At 37.9% G+C, this 27,909-nt stretch overlaps 4 protein-coding genes across 6 annotated transcripts in view; 2 read left to right on the plus strand and 2 right to left on the minus strand.

Annotated features, from left to right (window-relative positions):
• Positions 1-4,432, plus strand: part of LOC135682080 (uncharacterized) — a 17,014-nt gene extending 12,582 nt beyond the window's left edge. Inside the window, exon 7 of the mRNA XM_065196804.2 lies at positions 1,232-4,432. Within this exon, the coding sequence (XP_065052876.2) occupies positions 1,232-3,601 (2,370 nt within the window). The 3' untranslated portion in view covers positions 3,602-4,432. The remainder of the gene's footprint in view (positions 1-1,231) is intronic.
• On the minus strand, positions 4,090-8,197 carry LOC135682082 (heparanase). Its single transcript, XM_065196807.2, has one exon. The coding sequence runs from the start codon at positions 6,735-6,737 to the stop codon at positions 4,623-4,625; it is 2,115 nt and encodes a 704-aa protein (XP_065052879.2). The 5' UTR covers positions 6,738-8,197; the 3' UTR covers positions 4,090-4,622.
• A 140-nt stretch (positions 8,198-8,337) lies between these two features.
• Positions 8,338-16,558, minus strand: LOC135682084 (uncharacterized). 3 transcript variants are annotated; one of them, XM_065196808.2, is made up of 3 exons: positions 16,196-16,558; positions 11,496-12,857; positions 8,338-10,946 (listed from the first exon to the last, which is right to left on the minus strand). In XM_065196808.2, exons 2-3 carry the CDS (start codon positions 12,799-12,801, stop codon positions 10,147-10,149), a joined length of 2,106 nt encoding a protein of 701 aa, XP_065052880.2. In that variant the 5' UTR covers positions 12,802-12,857; positions 16,196-16,558; the 3' UTR covers positions 8,338-10,146. The 3 variants fall into 3 exon arrangements, with proteins under 3 accessions (XP_065052880.2, XP_065052882.2, XP_088969347.1); XM_065196810.2 differs by having other exon boundaries at positions 11,517-12,857; positions 16,196-16,553; XM_089113221.1 differs by lacking the exon at positions 16,196-16,558 and adding an exon at positions 13,447-16,189.
• A 2,065-nt stretch (positions 16,559-18,623) lies between these two features.
• On the plus strand, positions 18,624-27,846 carry LOC135682352 (uncharacterized). The gene is made up of 2 exons (XM_065197212.2): positions 18,624-18,934; positions 23,836-27,846. The coding sequence occupies exons 1-2, from the start codon at positions 18,879-18,881 to the stop codon at positions 25,517-25,519; spliced, it is 1,740 nt and encodes a 579-aa protein (XP_065053284.2). The 5' UTR covers positions 18,624-18,878; the 3' UTR covers positions 25,520-27,846.
• The last annotated feature ends 63 nt before the right edge of the window (positions 27,847-27,909 follow it).

Consider the following 27,909-nt stretch of genomic DNA (forward strand, 5'->3'; position numbering starts at 1 on the left):
AGGCCATTGTCTTCTTGCGTTGCTGTTTTTCTGTCTCAAATAGAAATAAAAATTAGAGATTGTTTTAAACTTCAGTTATTTCTATCAAAGACTGTTTCCGTGAACAACTGTATTTCTATCTAGAGACAACTGTCAGAATACCTCCGCTCTCATAAATGTCTGGAGTTTTCATTTCATATTGTTATTATTTAGGCACGGTAGCCCCTTCGATCTGTTACGATTGCTGTTTTCAGGGTGCGGTGCTAAAAATTACAAGTATAGAAGAACGTTGCTCTTAAAGGTGACAAGGTGCCTGCTGGAAATCAAGTCCATGGTTATTCCAAAGCTTTCATCCATGAAAAAATCTAGCCATCCGAACATTGTAGCATAGGTTCCAAATCTTTGATTGGCTGAGCGACCAAAATTCTGCATATCTTATTAGCCAATCAGAATTCAAGAATATGACGTGCATCACAGCTAAATTTAGGCCTATTTTGGACGTTAGGTAAGTTCATATGTATTTGTTAATTACGTGAAAATTAAAACTTTCCCGCCAAATCATTGCGCAACTTACTGCGCAGGGACGAGAGCTCGACCGCGAGATGAGTTTTTCTCATGTAATCGCAAACAGAAATCCGTCTCGGGTACTAGGGCCAGCCCTCTTGATAGGGCCAGCCCTCCTCATGTAATCAGGCCCTAAGAAACGACTAAATCTGGAAGCCTGAAATCGTCCATAGCTCCTGTTGTAATTATAATTGCCATACTGACCTTTTGACCCTTGGGATGATTTGTTCATTGGTTTTATTGCATAAACGCAGGTCCCTAAGAAGCGAGACTGGAAACCAGCAATAAGTAATTTTATGAATCTTCAAGGGGGTGATATTGAAGAAATTCTACACGCTGTGTACGGGAAAATTTACGAAAAATCAGTGGTTTTTTTCATCAGTTTTGAAAGTTGCTTTTGATGTTTATTTTGGACTGTTGTTTTTAAATTTTATCTTTTATTATATCTCCAAATACCTTTCCTGCTTGTATGATACCACCAAGATAAAGAGTTGGTAAAAATGCAAACGCGTGTACCCCCGGTTTGCCAAGACCAGCACCCGTAAAACCATTTCATCGACTTCATAATTAAAGTTCAAAATATTAGATAGACAAAAGCTAAAAGATGCTTAACAACTTTGTTTGTTGATAAAAAGCAAACAAATAATTAGCCAGTGATTTCCTTATCATTTTCAAGAGCGCATAGAAGAGAAAAGCCGCCACAGCGATGATCAGAACTACGCTAAGGGTCATTTTTTGCTTAATATTATCCGTACTTCAGTGTGGAGGAAAACATTACACAATAGAGATCCAGGAACATAGCCCAGTGTGTACTGTAGATGAAAGATTTTTATCAATAGCTATCGGAGCTTACCATGCCAGGCAGAGGTTCAAGGCCCTGGACTTCACATCACAAAAACTGAAAAACGTTATCAGTGCTCTTCACCCAGCATTTTTGCGATTTGGTGGTAGTGACGCAAACTTTTTAATATTTAGGCCAGGTTCACGACTCGCACAACCCACGCTTATTACAACAGAGACAACATCAGCAACAACGCGTCCACCAACCACTACGACCCGAACTACCACACCAAAAAGTACCACAACGGAGCCCCCAACAACGACCACTGAGAAAACTACAACGACAAAAGCTACAACTACGACCGAAGCTACAACTACTACTGAGCCGCCGACTACAAAACGAACAACTACTACTGAGTACACCACTGAGCCACGGACACAACGACCGAGTACAATGCAGCCGAACCCATTTACGCCCGTAGCTACAACTGCAGCGCCGTTTTCTACAACACGACCAACAACTCCGCCCATAGTGACGACACCCCCTCAGTCACAGTTACCAAATGTCAATGTCGGTGCGTCTGGTTCCCCGCAAGGTGGATGGGGTATCAAAGTAAATATGGCAAATGAGGCTGCCCTTCCTCAGAACGGATGGGGTATTAAAGTAGACAGGGACAAGGGCAGCAGCCAGGATGAGCGCGAAGATAATGATAAAGATGACAGCAAGATAGACAACAGAGCGTACCAGAAGGATGAGAAATATGTTGTTGAAGACATAAAACAAGCAGCAGAGGCACAAAGTACCGCAAATGACGCCCTACAGTATCAAAGTTCTCAGGCATTGCCTCAAGCTGCGACTGCCCAAACAACAACCGAAGAGTCAAAGGATAACCCAGTATCATCCTACTCCCAGGAGCCTTCAGGACAGCAATACTCTGAAGCAACACAAGTAGCTGGGGACCCTCTTACGAGTCAATCTGGTTTAGCATACGCACCAGCTACTGAAAAGTCACCGCTCATTTCTATTCACCAAGAAGAAAATGGGAATACCGCCAAAAGGAGCTTATCAACCGACTTTGGTAAAAGCGACGGCTTGGTGCGAAATGGAAGCACTTCTGCTGAGAAACGTTCAAGACACGAAAGGTTTCCATTCTGGTTTGCTGCTGAAGACTTTGACCGATTGGCTCATTTTGTACAAGAAACAGGCTTAAAACTTATATTCGATTTAAATGGGTTTTTTAGGAGACCAGATGGTGCTTGGGACGCCACTAATGCCATTGACATAGTTCGACATGTTAAACATGAAGGATATGACATCGCCTGGGAACTCGGAAATGAGCCAAACCGCTACTCAAAATACGGTCACGACAGAATTCTCAGTGCTTTACAAGTTGCCCAAGACACCATAAGGTTACGCAGTCTCTTAATGAAAAATGAACACTACGGGTCTGTCTTGATCGGACCCGGCATTTCCAGGCCTGGCACTGGAAATGGAAAGCAATTTCTCAAGGAATTTCTGAACGCAGCCGCTTGGGCGATTGATGCTGTAACATGGCATCAGTATTACCTTAGCCGAAGAGCAAAAATTGATGATTTCGTAAATCCTGCAACCTTAGACACTTTCAAATCTCAGATAAGAATGATAAACAAAATTGTCAAAGAGAGCCAGAGTGGGAAGCCAGTCTGGCTTGGAGAAACAGGAAGTGCTTGGGGAGGAGGGGCTTATGGGATATCCAGTGCTTATGCAGCCTCCTTTATGTTTCTTGACAAACTTGGGCTTGCTGGCCTCTATTGCAACCAAGTTTTCATTCGCCAGTCTATTATTGGCGGGAACTACGCGTTGCTCGATGACGATTTTACACCACGGCCAGATTACTGGGTTGCCTTTTTGCACAAGAAACTTGTCGGGAGAAAAGTGTTTCCCGTTTTAGGAAGTGATAAAAGAGTACGCTTGTATGCACATTGTACAAGAAAGAGGGCAGGGTATCCTGAGGGAGCTATAACTATTATTGCTTTGAATTTATGGAAGAAAACAGTTGCAAAAATTAAACTGAAAGGATTGCTTGGAAAGCAAGCCGTGGACGAGTATCTAGTGACGTCATCCAATGGGAAACTCACTTCTAAGAGTGTAGACTTGAATGGCGAGGAGCTCCATTTAACATCGGGCCAGTATGTCCCAAAGTTGCATCCTGTTCAAAGGGAAGGTCCTTTGAAGCTGCCTCCTCTTTCGTATTCGTTTTATGTTATTCCACTAGCAAATGTAAAACAATGTATGTAATGTATAACAATAAGTATACGTCTGAAAGGTACGCCTGCAACGACGAAGTCCAATGAAAGCACAGAATGAACTTCCGAGGGACATATCTCTTCACAGAGCCTCTGATAATATTTCTCTCGATTTTTTAAGTCGAAATATTATCATTTATTTTAACACCGCATCATTTTATAGGTAGTGGATTTAGAATATTAAATTTTACTTTTCATTTATCTTTTTGATAGAAGTGATACAAGGGTGCTGTTAATATTATGCAATTATTGATTATCATATTGAATCAGCCCCAACTTCAGGCGTGAGAAAAGAGAAGACCATATCACGTTTAATGGGCTGGAGGAGTCTAAAACGTTTGCAATATGAGGATAGCACAGGGGTGATGTAAAGCGCGGCTTCCTGTTGGAAATATTGACCCTCCAAACTTCAAAGGCAAATAAATTTCTGGCAAGGTCATTATCAGTGTAATCAAGACATGATTCATGAAAAAACCAAGCTCGTTTAAGAATAAAGACTTAAAAAATAATGTTAATTTTCAGTTAAATTAAGAAAGGACATTTTCTTGACGATCTTTGGTTACAACATCACCAAACATGTAATGTCTAACGGAGAAAAGATTGCTAGAAAAGGCATTTCGGTTATTTAGTCCAGCATTTCGCAAAAAATATTATGGCATTGTTGTTTGATAAACATTTAAAAAGAACTAGCTATTTAAATAAACCAAATGTGCTTATAGATGTTTGTAGATTTTGAGTAAATCCTAACAATCTGGACAAATGCTTACTTGGTAAAGCTAGAACTGATCTTAAATGACATCAATTACAGTTATTATTCATCGTTCGTTCATTTGTCTCTCATTGTAAACTCTTTGCAAAGCCAGTCTTGTATACAGACATTGTGTGCTTATTTGAAACGGCAGCGAGTGAATTTAAAAACGTCATTTATGGAAATTTCATCACTAATCAGAGTTTTGGTAATGAATTGAAGCACCATGCATTTTATAATTGATGCCATGCTTACGTGCCTTTATTTACATGCAGCTTTTCACTGCAGCATCAGGGATAACATAAAAGGCATATGAATATGAAGGCATCTTCATTGGCTGCCTTACCTTTAATGCCTGGAAGTTCGGAATCGTTGTGTTGGAGCGCATTTCAAGAACCTCGCTGTTAAGCATAACGCTTTTTGACGTTAAGCTGCCATCTGAAGACGTCACCAAAAATTGATCGACATGCTTGTCTTTCAAATCGTCCCCAAATTCGATTCTAGCTGGTTTTTTCCTGAGATTTAGCACAAACACCGTAACAGACCCGGCTTTGTACGCTGTTGAATTTCGTGTGCAATGTGCATACGCCCGTAGGCGTTTATTGTCTCCTGAAACAAGCAAAACCCGCTTACCAACAAGGCGTTTATGAAGCAATGCCAGCCAGTAATCTGGCCGTGGGCTATAATCGTCGCTAAGCAGCGCATAGCCTCCTTTTAAAATGCTTTGCCTGGCTACAACAGAATTGCAATACACTCCAGCAACACCGAGTTTGTCGAGGTACATAAATGACGCGAGAAATGTATCGGAGAGTCCTGGTGCTCCTCCGCTGGAGGCACTTCCAGTCTCTGTCAGCCAAAGAGGCTTGTCAATTTTCAATTTCTGTAAAACGCTTCTAACATTTTGAACCTGTTCTTTGAATTTATCTAGGACATCAGGGTCAGCCAAATCATCTTCGATTGCCTTACGGCCATTGACGTAGTACTGATGCCACGATATTGCGCTTAATTCGTAGCTTGCATTGGTTTTAAGATATTCCCGTAGATATTTTCCAGCAGCATTTCCTTTCCTTGAAAAGGTGATGTCCGGTCCAATAAGCAGCGTGCCAAAGTTATTGTTGCCTCTCAAGATTTTGCGAAGTTGCACAGTGTCATTTCCAGCTTGCGTGGCATTGATTACCCTATCAGGTCCATACTTTTTGTACCTATCTGGATCATTGCCGAGCTGCCAGCCTAGTTTATAGCCCCTATAAGCAACATGATGGAACATTTCTAGAGCGTTTGTTGCATTCCAAGACCCGTTATCATAACGTACAAAGTCACCAAGATTAAATACTAAATCCAGACCAGCCTCTTTAATGAAGTTGTAAAACTTATCAAAATCGTCTGACATCAACCAGAAGGGCTGCGTTGGATAAGCTTTGTTTATCATAAATCGTTTGTTTATCTCGCTGTCAGTTTCAGTATCAAATGAAATTGGTGCCTCTGACCCATCACCAGAACCCTGTTGGCTGTCTCCTGATCCAGAGCCAGATTGCATCGAAGCGATTTGGTTCTTCAGTTCCAATCCACTTTTACCATCATTCATGTATTCATCTAGAGCATCGCTTGGATTTTCTGGGTCATTTCCATTTAAGTTTAAAGAGATATAGCCGTTGTCTGGTTCCTGTTGGTTATTTTCCTTGTTATTTGATGGCTGCTTAGAATTGGGAGGTTTCAATGTCGGTTGCATTGGTGGTTGCCCCTGCCCCATGGCACCTTGGTCTTGATTTTGATTCCCATTGGATTGATCCATTGTTCCTTGATTCAGTCCATTACCTGTGGGGTCATTTTGAGACTGTGGATCTTGTGCGTCATTACCTGGTCTAGGAGTTGGCTTTTCGGGGATCCTTGGTGTGAATGCTGTCGGTTTTAATGGGCCGTTGTTGGAAGCACCATTAGAGGAGGGCTTGGCTGTGTCCGGTACGCCAGTCGGCAACACATTGGTAGTGACAGGCGCATTTGTAACTGTTGGTGGTGTTGGTTTGTTAAGTTGGAACTGATCTGCAGTTGCTTTTTGATCTGGGAAGGTCGGTGGTGTTGAAGGTTTAGTTGATCCTACTTTGAAAAACAGAAAGTTCGATGCACTACCCCCGAGACGGAAGTAAGCTGGTTTCAGGGCCCTTAACAATGTGCGTAATTTCTCTGATGAATAATCAATTCTTTTGAAACCATTCTTAGCTACGTTCATACTCATTGCAACTGAGAGAAAACGGTCTTCAACCTCGCATACCGGCGTCCTTTCAAGAAGCTCCAGTTGAAATAATTTACCACTACCAGATGATAAAAGCGACAACAGCAACAATAAGAGAGGAAAGATTTCACATTTTCCAAGCCTTTCCATTCTGATTCGCCTTTTTAGTGTTTATCCTTGTTCTATTTTTGACTTTTTGTGCTATGTGACGTTGTTCCCATTTCATGTGGTGTTCCTCAAGAAATAAGATTTCTGATACAGAGCGTCCGATAAAAAAACTGCTCACAAACAAATCAAATATTCTCTGGATCACTATGTAATGAACAGCTAGATAAAACGGTTTATGGAGAAATTCACAGGTAGGTTTGAATAGACAGGTTGCTAGCCAATATATTAACAACAACAACTACTTCGATAGCAATGTCTGCAACCTGCTGTGGATTCAGTGACAGTTACCGGCAAATAGATCATCACTCCTGATCTTAGGATCAGCATTGCTACAAATGCATATTTTCCTCTCTCAAGTTCATTTAATGGCTGATGACAACGAATTCATGACGTATCTCATTAGAGTTTGCTATTCTTCCCGACAGTTGATTGAAAAAATAAGAAAATTTGTGTTTAGATAGATATGTTACCTTTGATATTTATTCCAGGTTACCAAACAAAAACTGGTTAGCAAATAAGGGTGAGATGGTCTTCAGAATATTTTACTATTGACAATCATAAGACTGAAGTTGTCGTTCTCTCATCATTTGGACCATTTATTTTTGGGCTGTCGGTGCGCCAATCGCAAAGACGGCCATAAATAAAAACCCAACCGTTTTTGATGGGGTTGAGAAGAAGAAACAATGGCTTCCTTCCGCCAACTAGCAACACCTTGTTCATGCAAAAGTTGCAAGTCACACGGCCATTAACTAATGCACGAAAAAAAGAAAGAGAAGTTAACATGCCTGTAATAACTTGAAAATACCTAGATATAGGTTGGGTGGACAGGGTCGCAAAGGAAAACCTTTCCTCTCGAAGTCCAACTTTAGGTTGTCTTGCAACGTGCTAGAAAGGAAGAACTATGTCAACACAAAGTTTATATACCCAAGGCCAATGCCCACTGGCACGTTTGTTCCTTTAGCCGTATAAAAGACACAATGTAATTAATGCTTAGTCGAGTACTGCTTCGATAAACACAAACTCCACAACCGTGCAACCTATGCCCAAAAACAAAGCCCAAAGGGCACATAAAAGGCGTACACTGTCACATATTAATTAAATTTCATTTAATCAACCTTTAATTTTCAATGAGGTCCTGATTTCTGATACAAGTTGAGTTTGAATGAGAATAATGCTCACGAATCCCATTCAATGATCTTGACGATTTTAAGATTTGTTCTGAACGTATCATTCGAAGAGACTACTGTTCAAATTGTTGCCATGAAGATTTTAGAAAATTAGTCTGTTAAAGAATTTGTTAGAAAATGAAAGATTCGCAAACAATTCGATTTTAAAACTCTACAATTTCGTTTTGGGTCTATGTGATTCTGCAGATATCAGAAAAAGAATTAAAGCCAATCTCGTATCCTAATGCCCAATCAAAATATTTGTATTTGTTGTAAGGATATCATTGAGTAACTTCTAGTATAAATCGTCTTATCACAGACACATATTGCCTCGTGAGTGCGGGTGTTGGAAATGCGTGCAAAAAAGGCAACCAGCCTTTCTCAATAGAATAGTTCATATAAAGAAAACTCAGGCGTCAGATAATTATAATCCTAGTTCTTAATTATGTATAACGTATCACAAAATTGCAATCTTTACGTTCTAAAATACATTCCTTTTTTCGTTCATCATTTCAAACAAAATATGTAGCTAATTAAAAGTAACTTACGAAACAATGTAAAATGGAGTTTTAAGATGAAACTTTCCTCATACAAATTTTTCGCATAAAAATTCTTGTTAGATGAAAATCACTAAATGCACTGACTTTGTTTAAAATATATATATATATAAAAGTGAAGTAATCATAACAAATACTCAAAATTTTGCGTTTCTTCATCGAAGAAATACATAACAATTTTACAAAATTTTCTAAAGTAATTGAATGCGGGATTAAAAAACTGGCAACTGTTTTCAGATGTCGATATAGATTTGAAGCACCAAATAATCGATATAATTTGATTGCGAAAAGGTTATAGATGAGTTGCTGCTCCTTGCAAAATATACTATTCTGTTCTGTGTGTTATGACAGGGCAGATACGAACAACAGAAACAGACCTGTCTCTAGTTCATTTTCCAATTCTCTGATCTAGAGCAATCATGGGTTTCCAATTTATTGATAAACATGACATGTCATCACATAACGAGCGCAAATAATACGTCATTAATTAGTATTGTCTAATGACACTGTCAGTTCCCCGCGTTGCATGTATTTCCGGAAAAAATGGGTGAGACCAGCCTAGCTACGCACCGTGTAAAGAACAGGGAAAGGAAGCGACATTTCCTTTGCCATTCCTTAACGTTACCATTACTTCGTAAATATTAGGCTGTTTATTTCGGAACAAGTACATTTATACTAGAAATAGCTCTTGCTAGTACTGCCCGCAAACAATTAATTCCTTGATAATGATTGTTTTGAAAATTTAGGTCAGGACATTCGAAGAAGACACCATCTTGGGTTTTCGCAATTTTATAAAAACAGCTGCTCTAGTTGATGCTAAACTATTCTTTTTATCGAGAATTTTTGGTGTCCAGTTTGCTTTTGATTTTAGTCCAACGCCCTTTTGAAAATCATTAAGTTTTTCGAGGGTTTGACATTTATTTTTCGTTTTCGAGAAGTAAACAAAGACGTATGAAAATGGACACGTGATAGAACGGGTACACCTAAAATCGATTGCGATAAAGGATTCGTACAGCGATGTACAGGCGATAATCATGACAATCATAACTTTTGCCCGTACGGTCTCGAGTTTTTGGGAGAAAGGTGTGGCATTCGACTGGTTTTGTTTCCCAAAACTTCGAATGAAAACTTCCATCCATTGCGGAGAACCGAGCTGTGATGCAGCACCGTTTTCGTGCCAAAATACCGAAGGCCTTTAGCAGAGTCTTGGCAGAGCAACGCTCCGAAGATAATTGCCTTCCGCACAAAGAGGTGGCGATTTACGACGTCCTCGACAAAGCCGATTGATTGACAATGAAATTGATTGACAGTTGTCATGGCAGCAGAAAAGTGACAAAATCTGCTGACAAAGTGCTGACAACATGAACTGAAGATTCCATATGCTACTTATACGCGGGGCAGACTATAAGCCCTTCACTCGCGCGCTATCGCGCGCGAGTTGCGGGCAATAAAAACGTGATATATGGATTATACTACATACATTTATTAGTATAATATTTATTCTACTTCAAAATACCGTGTCGTCATGCATGAATAATCCAAGCTTTTTCTATCAGTGTCGACAAGTCTTTAGTAAAAATGTTTTATGAAAGAGATATGAAGAAATATGTTTATCAGATAGTCTCATTCAGTATTTTTATTGAAAAGGAGGTTTACTTTGAGAACATTTTACCACGGATATGGTTTATAGTCTTTAATGAACACTGCAAAATACGGTTTTGAGTTCTGTTTTAGTCCATGTACAATTGGATGATAAACACGCGCTGCACCATCCACGCAGTCCAGTGGGGTTTCATTCTGTTTCGAGTGAAGTGAACTCACTGGGTTTTCGTCTGTCACCCATCCTGTGTCAACCGCAGTCATAAATATATTGTCCACAGCGTACTCTAAGCCACTCGTTCTGGTCAGCATATTAAGAGCAGCTTTGGCCATGTTGGTGTGCGGATGAAACATCGTTTTGTATTTACGACCAAACTGCCCTTCCATTGCAGAAACATTTACGATGAACTTGGCTTGATTTGGGCTCTTCTTCATTGTGTCTTTCAGCTTCGTAACTAACAGAAAGGGACCTAGAGTGTTTATAGTCAGCACCTCAAGCAATTCTTTGAAAGGCACATCGGTAGCGGTATAAACCCAGCTGTTCATTTTGCGCAAGTCAACCTGTTGTCCATCGGAATCCAACACTCCTGCTGGAAACTCCGTATTAATCTCGGTCTTTTGGTGGAATTTCGGAACCGTTAAACATTGTTGCTTACTTTCATGGTCATTGCAAGTTTCGAAAATAGCATCACAGTTCGTGACATCACCATGTTCGATTGGCAATTCAGATTTGCAATGCATTGCTTGCAGAAAGCAGCTATCTTTCGAATCTGAAGGACCATCGAGTTGTTGCGTGCTGATTAGTTCTACGGTTGGGTATAGGCTTGCGTCTTCCTCGCTCAAAGTAGGTTTCACTGTGTCACGTCGGTCTGAAAGAAGGATAGACTTAGATTTATGTCCATGCTAAGCATAGCAGACTGGCATCAACGATCACATTAAATCCCTAGTTCTTGTTGACCAATTTTGCTGTATTTTGAATGAATGTTAAGTCATGGCATTAAAAAAACATCAAAATATATAACAATTTATGAAATCTCCCTTATTTTAGAAAAGCGTCCTTGTACAACAACATTACTGCTCGCACGAATTTTGCTAATGAAGGTTAAAGTTCGACATTCTACAGAAAGCTTTTCTTCCAATTACGCCAAAAAAGAGAAAGACCTTCCTTCGCTATGAACAAGACTAATAGCAGAAACACCGAATGAAATGTCCCCAAATAACATTTTATTTCTGTAATTGCTGACGTCCCTTCTTAGTAATATTAGAGAGTATTTGAGTATTATTAACAAGGATATTGTAGTTTCAATTTAAAATCTGACTGGCTGCATTTTGTCATGTCACTATCTTCTAGCGCTTGACGTGATAGAGTAAAATACCTTTACTTTCCCAAGACTTAGTTTCTTGCCCAGTATACTCACTTATAAAAGTTGCAAACTTACCACTTTCCAAATCCTTTGCCACCGTTTTTTCGAGAATTGTTTGCATTTGTTGATACGAACAGCCCAATCCCGGCTTCTCTTGATTATATTGATACTGAAGCTTTATCCCAGACACTAATATGTTCCTTTGCCTTTTTGGTAAAGTTTTTCTCTGCACGTTCTCGCCAAGAAATAGATGTTGGTAAAAACGTCCTGGACGGCTGATTGTTTGAGAAGCGTTGTTGATAAGAATATCAAGGAAAGGAAGTGCTGCATTGATGTAGTCTATAAATTGCAGTATAGAAGCATTATTTAGAAGATCCAGTGGATAGATTTTCAAGCGGTGATGCCAGTCATCATAGTCGGTCTCATCGCTGTATCTTGCAGCGGCATTATTTGGAAACCTTGTTGTTACGACAACATAGCAGCCATCTCTTAGCAACTTTAGCGCCGTTTGAAACCCAATCTTGATTCTGCCTCCGGTTACTATCGCGTATCTTCCTTTTAAGTCGGATCTTTGATGGCGCATTTCCGTGTTAAATCTCCAGCAGGTTGTGCAAAAGTGCTGTTTATTTTCTCCGTGTTGATGTAGCGCAAAGTATTTTTTGCAAATATAGCATTTCATACTCTTAAAAGTGGTTTCTTCTTCACTTGAACTGGCCTTATCCTCATTTTCAAAAGTTACCATTTGTTTCGATAACTGATCTAAGCACCTTCGCATTATCTTATTTCTTCTCCTTTTAACTGATTCATCTGGATTATGAATAACATGCCTGATTCCTGATTCAAGCTTCCGTTTTCTCTCTCTAATTTGGTATTCGGCAAGAGGTGCCTGTGCTGAACCTCTTTCTATCTTGTGCCTTCCAATTGTTTGTATTGCATTTTGAAGCACATCTTCCACCTCAGGGAAGCGTTCATACAGACGAATTACCTTGCGCAATATGTCGTTTAATGCCCGCATCGTCCTCATCAATTCTTTCTCTTGTTTCTTAGCAGGACAAATTTTGTTTTTCACAAAATCACACTTAAATACTTCATTGACCTTAATCTTTCTACCATGACAAACGAAATGACTTCCTATTTTGTCCTCTAAAATTCTCCCAACCTCTTCTGTAGCCATTTCAGCCAATGCCTGTACTTGGCTGTCGTCAACAAGCAGGGCATCGATTACGTCAGACATGAGCATTGGTACGAGATTATGAATCTCCTTTTCCCAGCATTCCATGGGCACGGATAAAGCCGACACGGTAGTGTGTGAAGGAATTTCTCGATGAAAAAGCTCATCGAGTGTTTTTATAGTCAGCATTTTGACTTGCGTGACACGTTTTAGCACTTTATGGGCGAATCAGCTAGCAGGAGGTCCTAGAAAGCAAAAACAAGTTTTTACAAGAAACATCTTTACAAGAAACGTCAATTAAAGACACATTTTGTTGGAAAAAAGCTGTTGAGAAAAAGGCAGTTGATATCGGCATCAAATATCTTGCAATGGTTAGAAGAAAAACTGCATAAATGTCAACATAAGGCTATAAAAATACACACAGCTGATGCGCGTGAATTACATATTGCTGTTTTCAGAAGTGGCGTTATGCAGGGTCAACAGGGAAGAAGGCTTTCCAAATAGTTAAACTTTTTATTGTCTTTCTTGTCGACACAGTAAAAGCATTTAACAATGGCAAATGCACCAAGTGTGCACTCAAATCTTAAATTTCTCTGTCGGCAGCTTTCTGCATCGTTCGTCGCAGTAATTTTGAATTTAAACATCAGCGCTTTGAATATTTTGCAACTCAAGTGAAGGATCGATTTTCTTCCCTCTTTATGCAACATAATCCCAAGGCTTTCAATGGGGGTTGTGCGACAGCGCGCGAGCGTGCAGGCACGCACCCGATGTTTCCTTTAGGAGCGATTAATCGCGCGTCCAGTGATAAATATTTCTCTTGAAGCGAGCGTTTACCAGATGCTGATAGGTCAATGCGCTTGAAAAACTCTTTTTAGAAATGGAAAGTTTGACATCGAATCCTTGTTACTCCATTTTCATATGCCTCCGTTTCTGTATTTCCTTCTACCTTTCCCATTGCTCTAACCCACAACGTTTTAGCCAAAACGAAGACGAAGGTGTTGTCGTTGCTCTGTTTTTTTTTTCGTTTTCATATCCTTTGTTCAAGCTTGTTTTGAAGCTGAAGATGAAAGAATCCGTTTTAAAATGACTCCGTTTTCGCTTTCTCATAAAAATCAAACATTTTTAAATAACTCTGTTTTCGATTGATAACTTTGAACATCATTATCAAATGTCTCCGTTTTCAAGCGTAACAATGGGAACGCAAAACAAAAGCGGGTTCATTCATTCCGTTTTCGTTCGATAGCTGAGTAATGGGAATAGTTCGTGATTATCAATGGACAAACACATTATCACTTGGCTTATTTTTGGTTACAGTTCGGCCCATAGTAATTGGTAAATTAAGAACTAATAACGTGCGAAATAATGCAGTGAAATATGTCAAATAATGCAAAACATTCATTTTGATGGAATCAAATCAATGCTAGGGAAATGAGGGAGGCAGTCCTTTTCATATAAAGCGATACATTCCCCTCACAAGGCCATTTGTACTCAAATTTACCTGAAAATCTTTAAGCTCTACCTCCTTCCTTGGCCTTCACAAAGACCTAACCTTAATATATTAAGAAAATATTTCTTGCTGCCAGTTAAAATGATCTGATTTGTAATCCACAAGGTTTTAAAAGGTCCAAACAAGAACTTACTTAAAGAGTTTATGGAGAATGAAGGAGAGTCCCAAGGGTAACATTTCATCAAAAAATTTGTGCATAAATTCCAAAGCATTTTTCAGTAGATATCAGAGCCAGAAGCAACCCTACAAATACTGATTTGATTTAAAGTTGACACAATTGCTGATTTTGAAAAACAAAAATTGAATATTCGCATTGATGCTTCATTGAATTCGCTGTCTTATTTGCATGCCATGGGCTGATTAAACAATAGACAATAGACAACAAGAAAAGTTATTGCGTGATCTACCATTAATCACCTTCGCCCCTGTTGCAATACTTTGTCCTGGAAGTGTACAAAATATTAGTTTCCAAGCATCAAAAGCCTAATGCACTACCAGACATTGAAATTCCTATTATTGGTTACCCTAGAAACAGACTTATTGTTTGGTATCTGTAATCAAAAGACAGGATACCCTTTTAAAAGTGATCTAGTCTTTGTAAGTGGTATCTTTCTCTTGAAATCGATTGGCAGTGCAACAAAGTTAGGTGCTAAAAAAATTTCAAATAAGCTTTGTGTTAAGCAGCAAAAGACTGGAAATAAAAAAGGTTTTTGGAAAACTTTTTATTCAGTTACACAGAATAGCTCTCAATTACTACCGAAACCCATTTATGATAAATTTGAAGTATGGGCATAATTAGTAGCAATAAATACATTGTTTATTCCATTTTTGTGTCCTTGTTTGAATATTTTTTAGAGTTTTCTGGAAGCTAAATTTTTTCAAGTTACAGGCCCTAAAACTGACATAACACAATCATTGACCACAGGGAAAATGGTACCAGCTGAGCCCATAAACCACAGGGACAGTTTCAGGGTTGCAGAACTTGAATAACATTAGAGAGGTTAATTGAAAGCTTATTGTAAGACATTTATTGGAAAATCAATATGTCTTTATAAAACTCTGTATCACTGTAGAAATGTCATTTTTATGATAAAGGCTAATTGAGTTTTCAAAGTCTTCAGGGTAATGAGATAATTTAAGTTCATCATAATTGAAATTGACTGAAATAGTTTGCTTTGATGTAATGTAGACTTCTCAATTAAGAAATTTTGCTCTATAAATTTCCAGGATATATATTCCTTTAAAGTTCCACTAAGAAAAAGGATTAGAAAAAGTACCCCATAAGTCCCATAAGTGGGTGACTTTGGCCCAACAATGATTAAGACTGCCAAACTATTGTTTAGTCTAAAACACACTCGAAACCTTTGTAAATGTAACTTACACCAGAGATATCTATGAGGAATTTATAATTTCCTTCATGTACTGGCTCAAAATGAGGAGAAATAATTGTACAGAGGGTTGATTTGCTGTCTTTGCCAGGACAAAAGCACACAACTTTTAGACAACTGTTGTTGACAAAAAGGATGGTTTATAGTTTCTACTAAGCATTGTATTACACAATTTTTAGCATTTAGCATTAAGAAGTAGAACCTTGGCAAATCCTAAAAAATTCCTGGCCAATATGCAATATCAATCAAACGTTTCTTCTTTGGATTAGCACTAAAATGGGCCAGAGTTTGGTAATTCATTCAAAAAATTATTTTTGCCTTACACTTACTAGTAAGTGTAACACTTACACTTTACACTTACACATGTATACTTGATACACGTGACTTGAATTAATGGGAGTGAAAATGCATTATTTAGTGCTTTATTGTTAGTTTTAATAACGGACGCTCTAAAAGTTTGGATTTTCAGGTTTCGTACAAAATATCATTGTTGACTTTTTGTTGGAAAATTCTTACTAACTGGTTTTAAAAAAGGTATGATTGAGTAGCTCAAAACTGCTTTGTTATGCACTTGACTTTGTAAAGGAGTTTATTTCGAAAGTATTAGGCCTAAATTTATTCTATTTATTTGAAATTCCCACTAAATTAGGTCCTTCAAGACAAAAAAATTAAGATCAGAATTACTTGCCTCGACTTCAGGAGACTTAACTTGTTGCTCTGTGCTCTGCGCCACAAGCTCCACTCCATAGCAAATAGCTAACACTGAAGCAGCATCACTCGAACTATTTATGTACTTTCAAACTGTGGTAATGTTTATTTGAATGGTTTGATGATGCAATCATATGAAACTGCATTTTTTTAAAAAACCATCCTGCAGTGCAGGCCTGGCTGATGCAACGACAGGCAACAGCTACAGCATCCTGCAAACTAAACTTTAACCCTGTTCATTTCGTCAGACAAGCTGTTTTGATTAAGTGAAGAAATCAGTGAATGCAGAAATCCAATGCCTAAACAGAACAGCGAATCAACATCAGATTCAGATTGTCTTGTCAATTTACGGTGTGCACCTTTAAACACAAAACTAAGGGGCCCCCGAAAATTTTTTCGAAAAGCGGGTTTTTGGATAAAAACAATTGATTCTTAATAGCATTCACAACAACATTAAAGTAGGCGCAGGACTCAAACTCACACTCAAAATTTTTTATCAGCAAAAACGAATATTTATTAAAATATACCAAACATTCAAAGTTAAAATAGCTTTGAAAAAAGTAAAAATTTTACGACATACTAAAAGCTTTGAATGTTTGGACGTAGCCAGTGTGATTCTGGCTACGTAGGACGAACAACCCAAAGATTGGGGGATAGGATAAAACAGCATGTTCCTTCCAACATAAGAAACAAAACTGCCCCTCAAAGAGAACAGCCTCCTCAGGGACGAAAACAAGTTGCTAATTTGGGGGGGGGGGGAGGCGTGGAAGGATGAAAATTCCAATTTAAGTAAGAAATTTTTCATTTGACCAGTAAATCTACTGTACCTACCAAATTGATATTTGTAAATAGCCCGAACACTATTTTCTTTATAATTACCAAAACTTTACTCAATAATTAGCCTAAAGCATAAAGGCCTAAATCTCTAAATTTTGATTAACATGAAACAGACATTTAAACTTACAGTAAGAAGTAAAGCAACATTTAAGCAAAACCAGTATTAGATGTACTTAATGATTAGTAGTATTCTTTCAGATCAATTGATCAATTTTATCTAAAATACATTTTTTCACGATATAGAAGCACCAAGAATTTGAGCCTTTTATTTTTGTTCTTGATCGAAGAAAACTACTAACAATTTTCAGAGGGCCAAATGCCTTTTCGTTCTTTACAATTGAAATGATAATTTGAGAGCAAACTTGTGCATATGCCTGATTCGAAAGATGAAACACTCTTCTTTGATCAAATACTTCTACTGCAGTTTTTGCAATGTGTTCTTGCTTTACAGCAGTTTTGTCATAGGAATTTGTGATAAGGAGTGAAACAAATAACAGGAGGAGTTTAGCATAAACTCGTTTTTATAAGAAGTGTTAAGAATTTTTAGTACCTACTGAAAGATTATTAATCTTTTATTGAATTAACTACTTGTAGTTTCTTGAAAAACTGCCACTCTAGTATTTTCTGATCAATAGTGGAATTATTATTCCAAACTGTAAAGTTTCAAGTTTCTTATCCGGAAATTCACCTTGCCTGTTCGTAATTTGATTCAACTCCCGTCAGAAAGAAAGCAAACGGGGCAATTGTGCAATTTGGATCCAGTGGAGATGGGATTCACAATAGAAAACGATTGGATGGGTCAGCTTCAGCCTGTGAATTTTAATGTTTAGAATTTTTACATTTAAAATAAAAAAACTTCTTAAAATATAAAATTCACAAGTTTGGTCCTAAGAAAAAATTCCAAGTCAACCGTTAAGTTTTCAAACTGTAACTGGATTTCCCAAACTTTGGGGGGGGGGGCGTTACGCCCCCACGCCCCTCTATTATTTACATGCCTGAGCCTCCTTGAACTTGTAGGTCTAGAAACATTGTTAAAACAAGTGATTCTGCCACATCGGTCAACATCTTTTAGACAACCCAGATTGTGCAAAACTCTATAATGACGACATGTTTCGGATAATTGGCAGAGCCCGGTCGTCCTTCCATCTAGCAGTTTTGGAGTCGATCTACATAAAACGAAAAAGCCGCCATTGTGTAGACAGAAGGAGTTCGTTTTCTCTCTTGGACTCCATTGGTAATTTTTCTTTAGGCTCGCGGCACCGATTGGTCAACCATACCGTTCTTGTGCTGGGTATATTATTTCCATCGTGTTCTTTCGGAACCTTATTCTGACGTTTTATGCTCTGAGGAGTGTCAGACGAAAAAGCTTTTAGTATGTCGTAAAATGTTTGCTTTTTCAAATTCTGTACCGCAAAAACATTGTTCATATAATTTTTTTCTAGGTTACATTGTATTTTATGATGTTTTACATAGGCGGAAAGTCCGTATCAGTCTTCCCATGGCTGCTATCTGAGACCACTGAATTCCGAGACAAGGTTTTCGCGGTTTTTGTTGCCAAGGTCCCCTTATCCTCGTTTTCAAGCACAGACACCCAGACCAGGCCATGTGGGCATATGTGTAGAAAATTTATATTCAGTAAGACAATACGCAACCATCTTGTCAAGCAAGATTTTGCATTTGGCCAAGCAAGTTTTACTTGTTCCGATTTTTGTACTTCCAATCCAGAAGTAAATCATAGTGCGTGAACATCACTGATTTTTGCCGGGTGGGAGATTCTCAGCATTCTCAAGTCAAGAAAAGTGAAAGAAAACGAACAAGGCCCCACAATGGCTCAGCATCAGGATTATAGCGAAGACGACGATCTTTCAAAAGAGGTTGCGAGGTAAATTTCAACTCAATCCCAAATTTCGATTTCCTATTATTGCTACATTGATTGTACAAATTAGAAACTTTCATTCTGTGTTAATAGCCATAGGTCGCTGACCTCAGCCCTCAGGCACCCGAAAAATGTGTTGCCGCAGGCATGCTGCGTTGTGTACGGACCTATGTAAATACACGTTTCAACGGAACGGAATCAGTTATGATATTAACTACTTGGGGATCTTTCTATTACAGTATTGGCATTTGTTTGATGGGTTTTTGATAAATCACTTTGATCTGCTCGCAAATAGAAGAGGAAAGGCCACTGCAAAATGATCTGCGGAATATATGTACTGCAATTATCTGGTGGCCCTTAGATTTTGTATAGAAAATGAAAGAGAAAAGAGCACAGTAACAAGAACCTTGGAAAACACTGCAGTTGCTTTATCATATGAATTTCAACCAACAAACAAATTCACAAAAATTTATTATGCAAATTTCCTAAAAGATATGAACCCTAGTGCAATTATTTCCTTGTCTTGTCTGCCAAGGAGCAAGGGAAAAGTAGTTTCTTGCCCCAGTTGCTCACCAAACAAAACACCCCATCCCAGTGATTATTATCCAATAGTAGAGGTGTTTTTATGAAATTGAAAATGATCCTTGAGAAATTGTCTCTCGTTTTATGGAAAAGATTATTGGGTAAATCTTTCTAATGCTTAAATGTTTAGACCATCACCATAAAGCTATAATAATTACAAATATATAGTGTTTTCAAAATGGCATTACAGTGAGAGGAAATTTACCACCAAATATGGAATCTTTGACATATCAATCATATAAATTAGATTGGTATTCCCTAGATACAATAGTTAAAATCAGAAGTTCCTAAGTCCTTGAATATACCCTCAGAAGCTTATTTCATATGACTCAATCGAATACATCCTCAGAAAATATTTTGGGGTTGGGGTATATCCAGGGGGCTTCTTTAAAGGTGGGGCTTGTTTAGCAGCAGTCAAAAATGTAACCAGGCCAAATTTTTCTCTTCTATTTAAAGAAAGTCTGCATGCTTGAAAATGTAGCTAAATTTGGATAAACCTATTGCAGGATAAACAAATTTGAGGGTGGAGGCTTATTTCACAAAAATTAATTTTGTTCGAGGGCTTATTCAAAATGGGGCTCATACGAGGACTTATACTTCCTGCATTATTCACATCGGCATACAAAAGAAATTGACTGTTTGTAATGTTTCTCCATGAAGAATGCAGAAAAGAAAATGAAAACTGCAAGATTTTGACATAAATGTGGAATGTAAACTGAAGCAAATAGAAATTCTAAAAAACTGGTTTATAATTTCAGGCTTTGCTCTGAGCAATATGAAGGTGCTTGTTAATTTCCTCATAAAAATTAATAAGGATGTTTTGGGAGATATCCTTTTTGGTACTTTCGTAATTTTCAAAACATAACACTACTCTGATATGTGCAGTGTTTATAAGAGAAGTATTTATTTATTTTGTGTAGGATGGGGAGGAATTTATTTATGGCTATGCATTTCTATATAAGAAAAAAAAGAGTTAGTAATTTACATGGGGCCCTTTTGTTATCTTTGTGTAAGCAATGCTGTCAAAGCTTCTCCTTGTTCATAAATTATGGAAAGTACATTGATCGATCATAAATCCAACAAATAAATTGCACATGTTTACATGTGGTGACGATAATACCATATTGTTTACTGCACTTAGCTAGAATTGAAATGGATTGTAATGAAAACAACAAAATATAGCAGGTAATAATTATATCAAGTTATGGCCAGAAAGGTGCCTTGTTTGAACCAAACCACCTCCTTTTTCTTTTGACTGAAAAGATTTGCACAATATAGAGCCTAGCGCATAACTGTGCAGAAGAAAATTTGTATCTAAAACTTAAAAGTAACAAAAAAGAACAATTTAAAAGTAACTTTTTTATAGTTCTGAAGTCAAGTTGGTTTTATTTTCTGGTGCCAACAATCTTAGAAAAATTAGAGTGACCACGACTATAAAAATGGTTGCCGCCATATTTCATGAACTCCCCTTTACAGTATCTTTAAATCCTAAAATCTTTTGAAAACGAATGAAAATGTTTTTATCTGCCAATCAAATCCTGTATACCTTCTTTTGAAAAGATCAATGACAACAATAAGGTCAAGCATCTTGCCCCGCTTGGTCTGAATATCATGGAAATATCTTGTTGACAGTGAAAATGGCTACCCATTTAATAGTTATCACAAGCCCTGGGGCAAGACATCAGAAAATTGTTGTGATAACGCCCTTTAGTTTAGCTTTAATTACATTGCAGAATATTTCTTGGAGCCATTCTCTTCCAATTGTTTGAAATGTTTCACTTTTCTTGGGCATACTTTTGTTATGTTTGATTAATTCAATTCTTAAAAATTGAATTCATAACTTTAAAGGCCCCATAGAGCCTTGAAGCCAAGGGGTATTTGCCCCTTTGCCCCCTTGCCCCCTCTATGCGGCCCTGGTTATTTGATGCCTCTCAGATTCCTAATAATAATAATAAATCATGGAGCTGGGCGACAGTTTTTGATAGAACCTTTTTTCTCAAAAAGATAATTTATAAAAACAAGAGCCTCCAAATTTGTTATTTTTAATTGATTCAAATTGGTGAAAAGGTTAAGAATCAACTGTGGCTGAGGCAGTTTAGAATGTGGCAACTGTAGCTGAGGCACTTTGTTTGCAAATGATGCCTGAATACTTAAGCGCAATATTTAGCAATTGCACTGCTTACACCCCCATGATTTAAGAACAAGTTAAGAACAATCCAGCGTCATATTTCTAATGGTTATAATGATTTTACTGAATGTCAAAAAGCCAGCCTGAACTTCAATTTAATGGATCTTATAAAAAAAGTAAATTCCTCATTCAACAGTTTCAAAGTGCCGACAGTTCTTGTTCTTTTCCTATATTGGGCTGCCAGCGGGGTGTCATTGGGAACTTTTAGGAAGAAGCTGCCCCCCCATGACACCCCATAGCGCCATCCCTGTATCAGTGGCGTAGCGTGAGTTGCAGAAGTGGGTATGCGGCGAGAGGTCTGGGGCTTGCTGAAGGCCCCAGTGGGGCCAAGGTGCAACGCCAGGGGGCGAAGCCCCCAGAAGTTATAGTTTTTTGAAAACACCTGATAGTTAAAATAGCGCTTTCTCTATAATCCTATCATGCCCAAACAGAACATCAACACCACACTTCGAAATGAAAATTATAGACTACTTTTTATACTTTTATAAGGATTTTTGATAGGTCACAATTAGAAAATAAAAGATTTGGTCAAACGATATCCCCCTAAACCCCTATGTTCAAATGAATTACCCCGTACCATCCCTATTTGAGTACCCTCCCTATTTGGGTACCCTCACTAATTGAGTACCCTCGCGTGGGACTCAAGCTAACATGAAAAAAAACATTTATGCAATCATCTTATACTCCTCTATCTCTATAACCCTATAATCCATATCTTCTACCTGTTTGAATCCACATTTCGAAGACTTATGCTGTGATTCAATTCAACTGGGGCATACGGATCGGCAACCGCATGCCCTGGCTCTTTGTTGATCAGTATCTGGTCATGTGACTTGGCTTGCTGAACAAGAGAACACGAAGCAAGCTGAGATCAGTTGCTTCCCTTTCAAAGCTCTATCCTCAACGCTGTGAGTAAAAAATTGGAGCAATCTTTCATTAGCATGATAGATTATTCATTGATACAACCTTCTATCCTAAATATTTGCAAAATTTTACACTTCAAGAGGGAAAAAACAATCGTTTTATATCAGGGAATGCGGTCAGAACTCCGCATTCCCGGAAATGAGAAGTGATATAAACAAAGGTTGCTAGCCAAAGTCAATAAAGGGATCTTTAGAAACAGGGGCACGAAGCTTAGTAAATTACTTCCAAGGTAAAATCTAAGGTGGATTCATTGAACTCTGATGGGTGTATCAAGGGTGCGACAGTGCAAATCTCAATTAATCGTCAAAGCAACTGTCTAAGCGATAGAAACTGTTTTCTGTTTCGAAAAAGACGTTTTTAGAAATATTTTTGGTCAGATTTTGCAGGGCATGCGGCGCATTACCAGCTTCCCTTGACGCTGCGCCACTGCCCTGTATTCTCGTGGCGGCCTGTAACTCCAATAGTGCTTTCCCTCCACAGCTAGGGGTGCTTTCGAGTGCATTAACCTCAGAGTAGCAACTAAGAACCGTCTTGTCTATACACCGATGCGTGTACAGCTCTGCCAATATGTCTATGTATATGGCACTACATGTCAGACCATAAACAGCAATTTTCATTAAATTTTCTTAAATTTTATTTTATTAATTATATTAAATTATAAAATTTTATCAGCAGATCTTAGAAGCACTGACGGGGCTGAAAAACGGCAAAGCCAGCGGGCCAGGTAAAATCCCTGTCAGATTAGCTAAAGATGCATCCGAATTTATTGCCCTCCCCCTTACACTAATATACAACTCATCACTCACCGCAGGTAATTTTCTAGATATCTGGTATGTTTGCAAGGGTGACTCCAATTTTTTAAATCATGACGATATTGATTTCCTAGCCTAATATACTATGCGACAGTTAGTAGCTTTTAGACCCCCTCCCTTTGAAAGTTCCTGGCTTCAGCCCTTTGAATCCGTCTTGTATAGCACGATAAGCCAATCCCTCCATCTACCCAACATAATATTCTATCTATGGTATCTTTTTTGGCACAAGCTATTTAAAAGTTGGAAATCAGTGGACCCCGAAGAAAAAAAGATATGTTTTTAATTTTCTGGCCCGGCGCTCAAATAACTCAAGAACCCCTGATCTATGATCTTGACAATGCAGATTGAAAGGTTTTTATTTCATACATTAAAATGGTTCTTTATCTTGTTTCCATATTCAGGGACACTGATGTTGTTGTGTCAATTGTCAACAAAAAACTCTCAACAATTGAAGAGAACCGAATTCTTAAAACAGAGCCCCGGTACAGTATGTGCGATTCTGAAGGCGATAGAGAGAGCATCGAGATGTCTGATGAGCGAGCAAGTCTAATTCGATCCGGACTGCTGTCGCATTCGTACACGGAGAGTGAGCATAAGTATGGGGATACTGAGCAGAGGACGTATGAGCCATCTGAGACTGTGCATGGACCGCTTCATACTATCCATCAATCGGCCATAATGACAGACCTGCAAGCGTCCATGTTTTTGCCGTCGCTTCTCATATCTTCATATTCCAGTGTTAAAAGGAACTATGATCAAATTGTGCAACAAAGTGTCGCTCAAAGCTTGATCCGCAGATCGGTCATGGGCTCTAAATCTGTGATGATGTCATTCGTTGAGAAAATTTCTGATGATCGAGGATCTACTTTTGGTTTAACTGTGGCTAATCTTTTGCCTTGTCTTCTTGGAAGCTCTTTGTTCGCCCTTCCCTTTGCCATTAGAAGTGGTGGCTATGCATTGTTAATCGTTTTTATTCTCATGTCTTTGCTAGCCAATTTCACTTCCCATGTGCTCATAGATTGCATGTACGAGATTTCACCTAGAAGCCGAAGGCGCAAGCGAACCAGTGGAGATTATGTTGAGATTGCAAAAGCCGCATTTGGAGATAAAATGGCTCGGTTAATGAATGTTATTCTCATCTTTCATCTGTTTTCTTCAACTGTTGTAATTTTGATTCTAATTGGAAAGGCCTTTTTTGCTGTTCTTTCCATGTATGTTTCGCTTTCAATGCTAGAGATGACAGCCATTTTCTCTACTCTCGTCATCCCAACACTTTTTGTGAGAAAGCTGTCACATCTTGCATATCTCAGTTTGCTAGCAACTTTTGCAATTCTGCTTGGAGGCTTGGCTAGTCTAGCGCTGTTCATTCGCAATTACAAAGCATGGGAGGTCAACTCTACAACAGTTTCGCTTTTCGAATGGAACTCTTTCGCTCTGGGTATCAGTATATGGCTATATACTATGATTATTCATTCAATAGCTCCACAAGTAGAAGGATGTATGAGGCAGCCAGCCAAAATCACAACAGCCATTCATGTTTCATTTATACTTGCTACTTTGATCAAATTGGTTTATGGAATATGCGGTGCTATGGCGTTTGGAATGTCAACTAGTTTGCTGGTTACAGACAATGTCGTTCTACTTTCCAAGCCAGTGGGACTTCTGGTGAATGCTGCAGTTGGTGTTTACGGGATTACCAGCTTCCCTTTGAGTTTCTTTGTTGTAGGAGACACATTTGATGTGATCTGTCTTGGTAAGGACCCAAAGAAGCACATCACTTTAAAGAAAGGTGGCCGATATAACTTCCTCTGGCTACTGGCAACTCGTATTGGTCTGGTTGGTGTAGCTCTTGCAATTGCCGTCGGCATTCCTTACTTTGGTCCAGTTGTTGGAATTTTGGGAGCCATTTTGGGCACACTGCTTGTCTTTTTTCTCCCTTGCTTATTTCATTTAAAAATGAAGTGGAAGAAGATGTCATTTAAATTGAAAAGTTTTGAAATATTTGTAATGATTGTAGGTGTAACAGCAGGGTGTATAGGTCTTTATGCTTCCCTTAGAAGTCTTGTTAATGAGATAACAGGCTAGTAAATGTAGCGGTGACTTTAGGATGTTGACTTTAATGGCGATTTTACGAGTGTACTTATAGGAAATAATTAAATATTCGTGGCAATTTTAGATAAGAAGGTTACCTAGTCGTAAATATTGTAGTTCTTCCAAATTTCTTTAATTTGTCTATGGCAAAATGTGTTTTTGACTTAACTACGCCTATCTTGTTCTGAACACATTTTTGAACAGAACAATGTTATGTCAATGATGTTGTGAATGTTGTGAGATTTTGTTGCTGTGAATTTTGCATGGAAATTGTGTCACTTTTACTTCATGTAGAGCAGATAGATTCTGTGTTGATGTGCCATCATTTGGACCGCTCGATATATCACAAAATAATTGATCAAATATAGATAGAAGAAAATAGTATAGATGTAAATATCAATAAATAACAGTTATTATTTAATAATAGATTAAGGTAACAGAGATAAGCTGTTTGGAGCGCCTAAAATTTAGGCCAAGGATAAAAACTGTTCTGAATACGGCTTGGTAAGTTTTGCACTTTTCATTGAAGCATTTCTCTTTCACATACAGTTTCACATACAGTTTCACATACAGTTTCACATACAGTTTCACATACAGTTTCACACCATTACATACAATACAATACAATACAATACAATACAATACAATACAATACAATACAATACAATACAATACAATACAAAACAATACAATAAAATCCTATGCTATACTATACTATACTATACTATGCTATGCTATGCTTTGCTATGCTATGCTATGCTATGTTATGCTATGCTATACTATACTATTCTATACTATCCTATGCTATGCTATGCTATGCTATGCTATGCTATGCTTTGCTATGCTATGCTTTGCTATGCTATGCTATGCTTTGCTATGCTATGCTATGCTTTGCTATGCTATGTTAATACCAATACTAATACTAATACTAATACTAATACTAATACTATACAATACTTTGCAATAATGTAGCATACACTCGTTTTTATTAGAAATTTTCATTCGCTATAAGAAACGAGTACTGGGCAAAAAAGATAAGAAACAATTTAATTTTGAAAAGGAGATGACAAAGAAATTTCTTAAAAATTCATCAACCTGACTTGCTGGTTGGCATAACAATTTAGACAAACGTAAGTACAGCATTTAAACAGAAGCGGAATCTAGGAAATCAAATGTTGAAGTAGATGACGTCATTGTTAACTAACTCCTATGAAACAAAGATTATTGGAATTTCTTAAACTGTTAAAAAACGGAAGTACTAAATGTCGACTTCGTTTCTTATAAAAAATGAATGTAAAGCAGTAGCACCACATTCAAAACAATTGCGTACAGTACAAACACAGCATCTAACCATGCAAAAAATAGCATACAAACGCAATGTCATGACATTCACTAAGCTATAACACCATAATAGAATATAGTACTAGCAGGAATCTAACGACAAAATACCATAGCAGACAATGCCAAACTATAGCCAACAGAGTACCACTACATTCACTTCCATACAATACTTGAACATACATTACAAGCAAAACATCTAACCACACAACACCATAGCACACAATACCACACTACAGCCAACGCATTAACATTTCATTCATCACCATCCAATACTAAAGCAATAAAGTACCAGCTCGAGATTTTACGAAATCAAATGTCAAAAAATCAGAACCTCTCTTTTCACGGGGACCATCGAAGTTTATTCTTGAAATGAACTAATATTTTGGTCACTCGCAAAAAATATGTGAAAAAAATTCAAACTATCGCAGAAAAATGGTTGCTCCTCTGAAAGAAATTCCCACGCATGCAACACTTTATATAATTGTTATTCATCATATGTAATTATTAATTGGTTAATGTGATTCGTAGTCATTTTATACAATTAGTGTTTTAGACGTATGTTATAAAGTATAAACCTGAACCTAATCTGGACCAAATCTGAACCCAATCTGAAATGAATGTGAACTGAATCTAAACTTAACTGGTAGAAATATAAACAAACTAACCTTTCACGACGGTACGTGAATATTTTTCTTGACCCTCCGGCAAATGCCCGGCCTTCCCTTCCTCTGAATGGGTCTGGTGATGGTTATTGATTGTATGTATGTATGCATCGCGGTTATCTTGAGTGTTGTAAACATTATTAGTTATGATTGAAAGAACAAATATTTCTAGCAAGTTAGCAATTTTCGAAGCCCTTCTCTTTAGGGAAGATATTTAGAGATTTATCAGAAACAAGATCGTTATCAGTTTTCTAGTTATCCTTATCAGTCTTCTTGTCATCATTTGGAAAACGATGATTCATTTGCCTCTTCATCATTTTTGCGCGATCTTCTTTAATCGTTTTCTTATCTCCTCTTTTCCTACCATTTCTCCAGTTTTGA

Source organism: Rhopilema esculentum, chromosome 16 (assembly GCF_057945365.1).
Source record: "Rhopilema esculentum isolate cy_ngs chromosome 16, ASM5794536v1, whole genome shotgun sequence".
NCBI lineage: Eukaryota > Metazoa > Cnidaria > Scyphozoa > Rhizostomeae > Rhizostomatidae > Rhopilema > Rhopilema esculentum.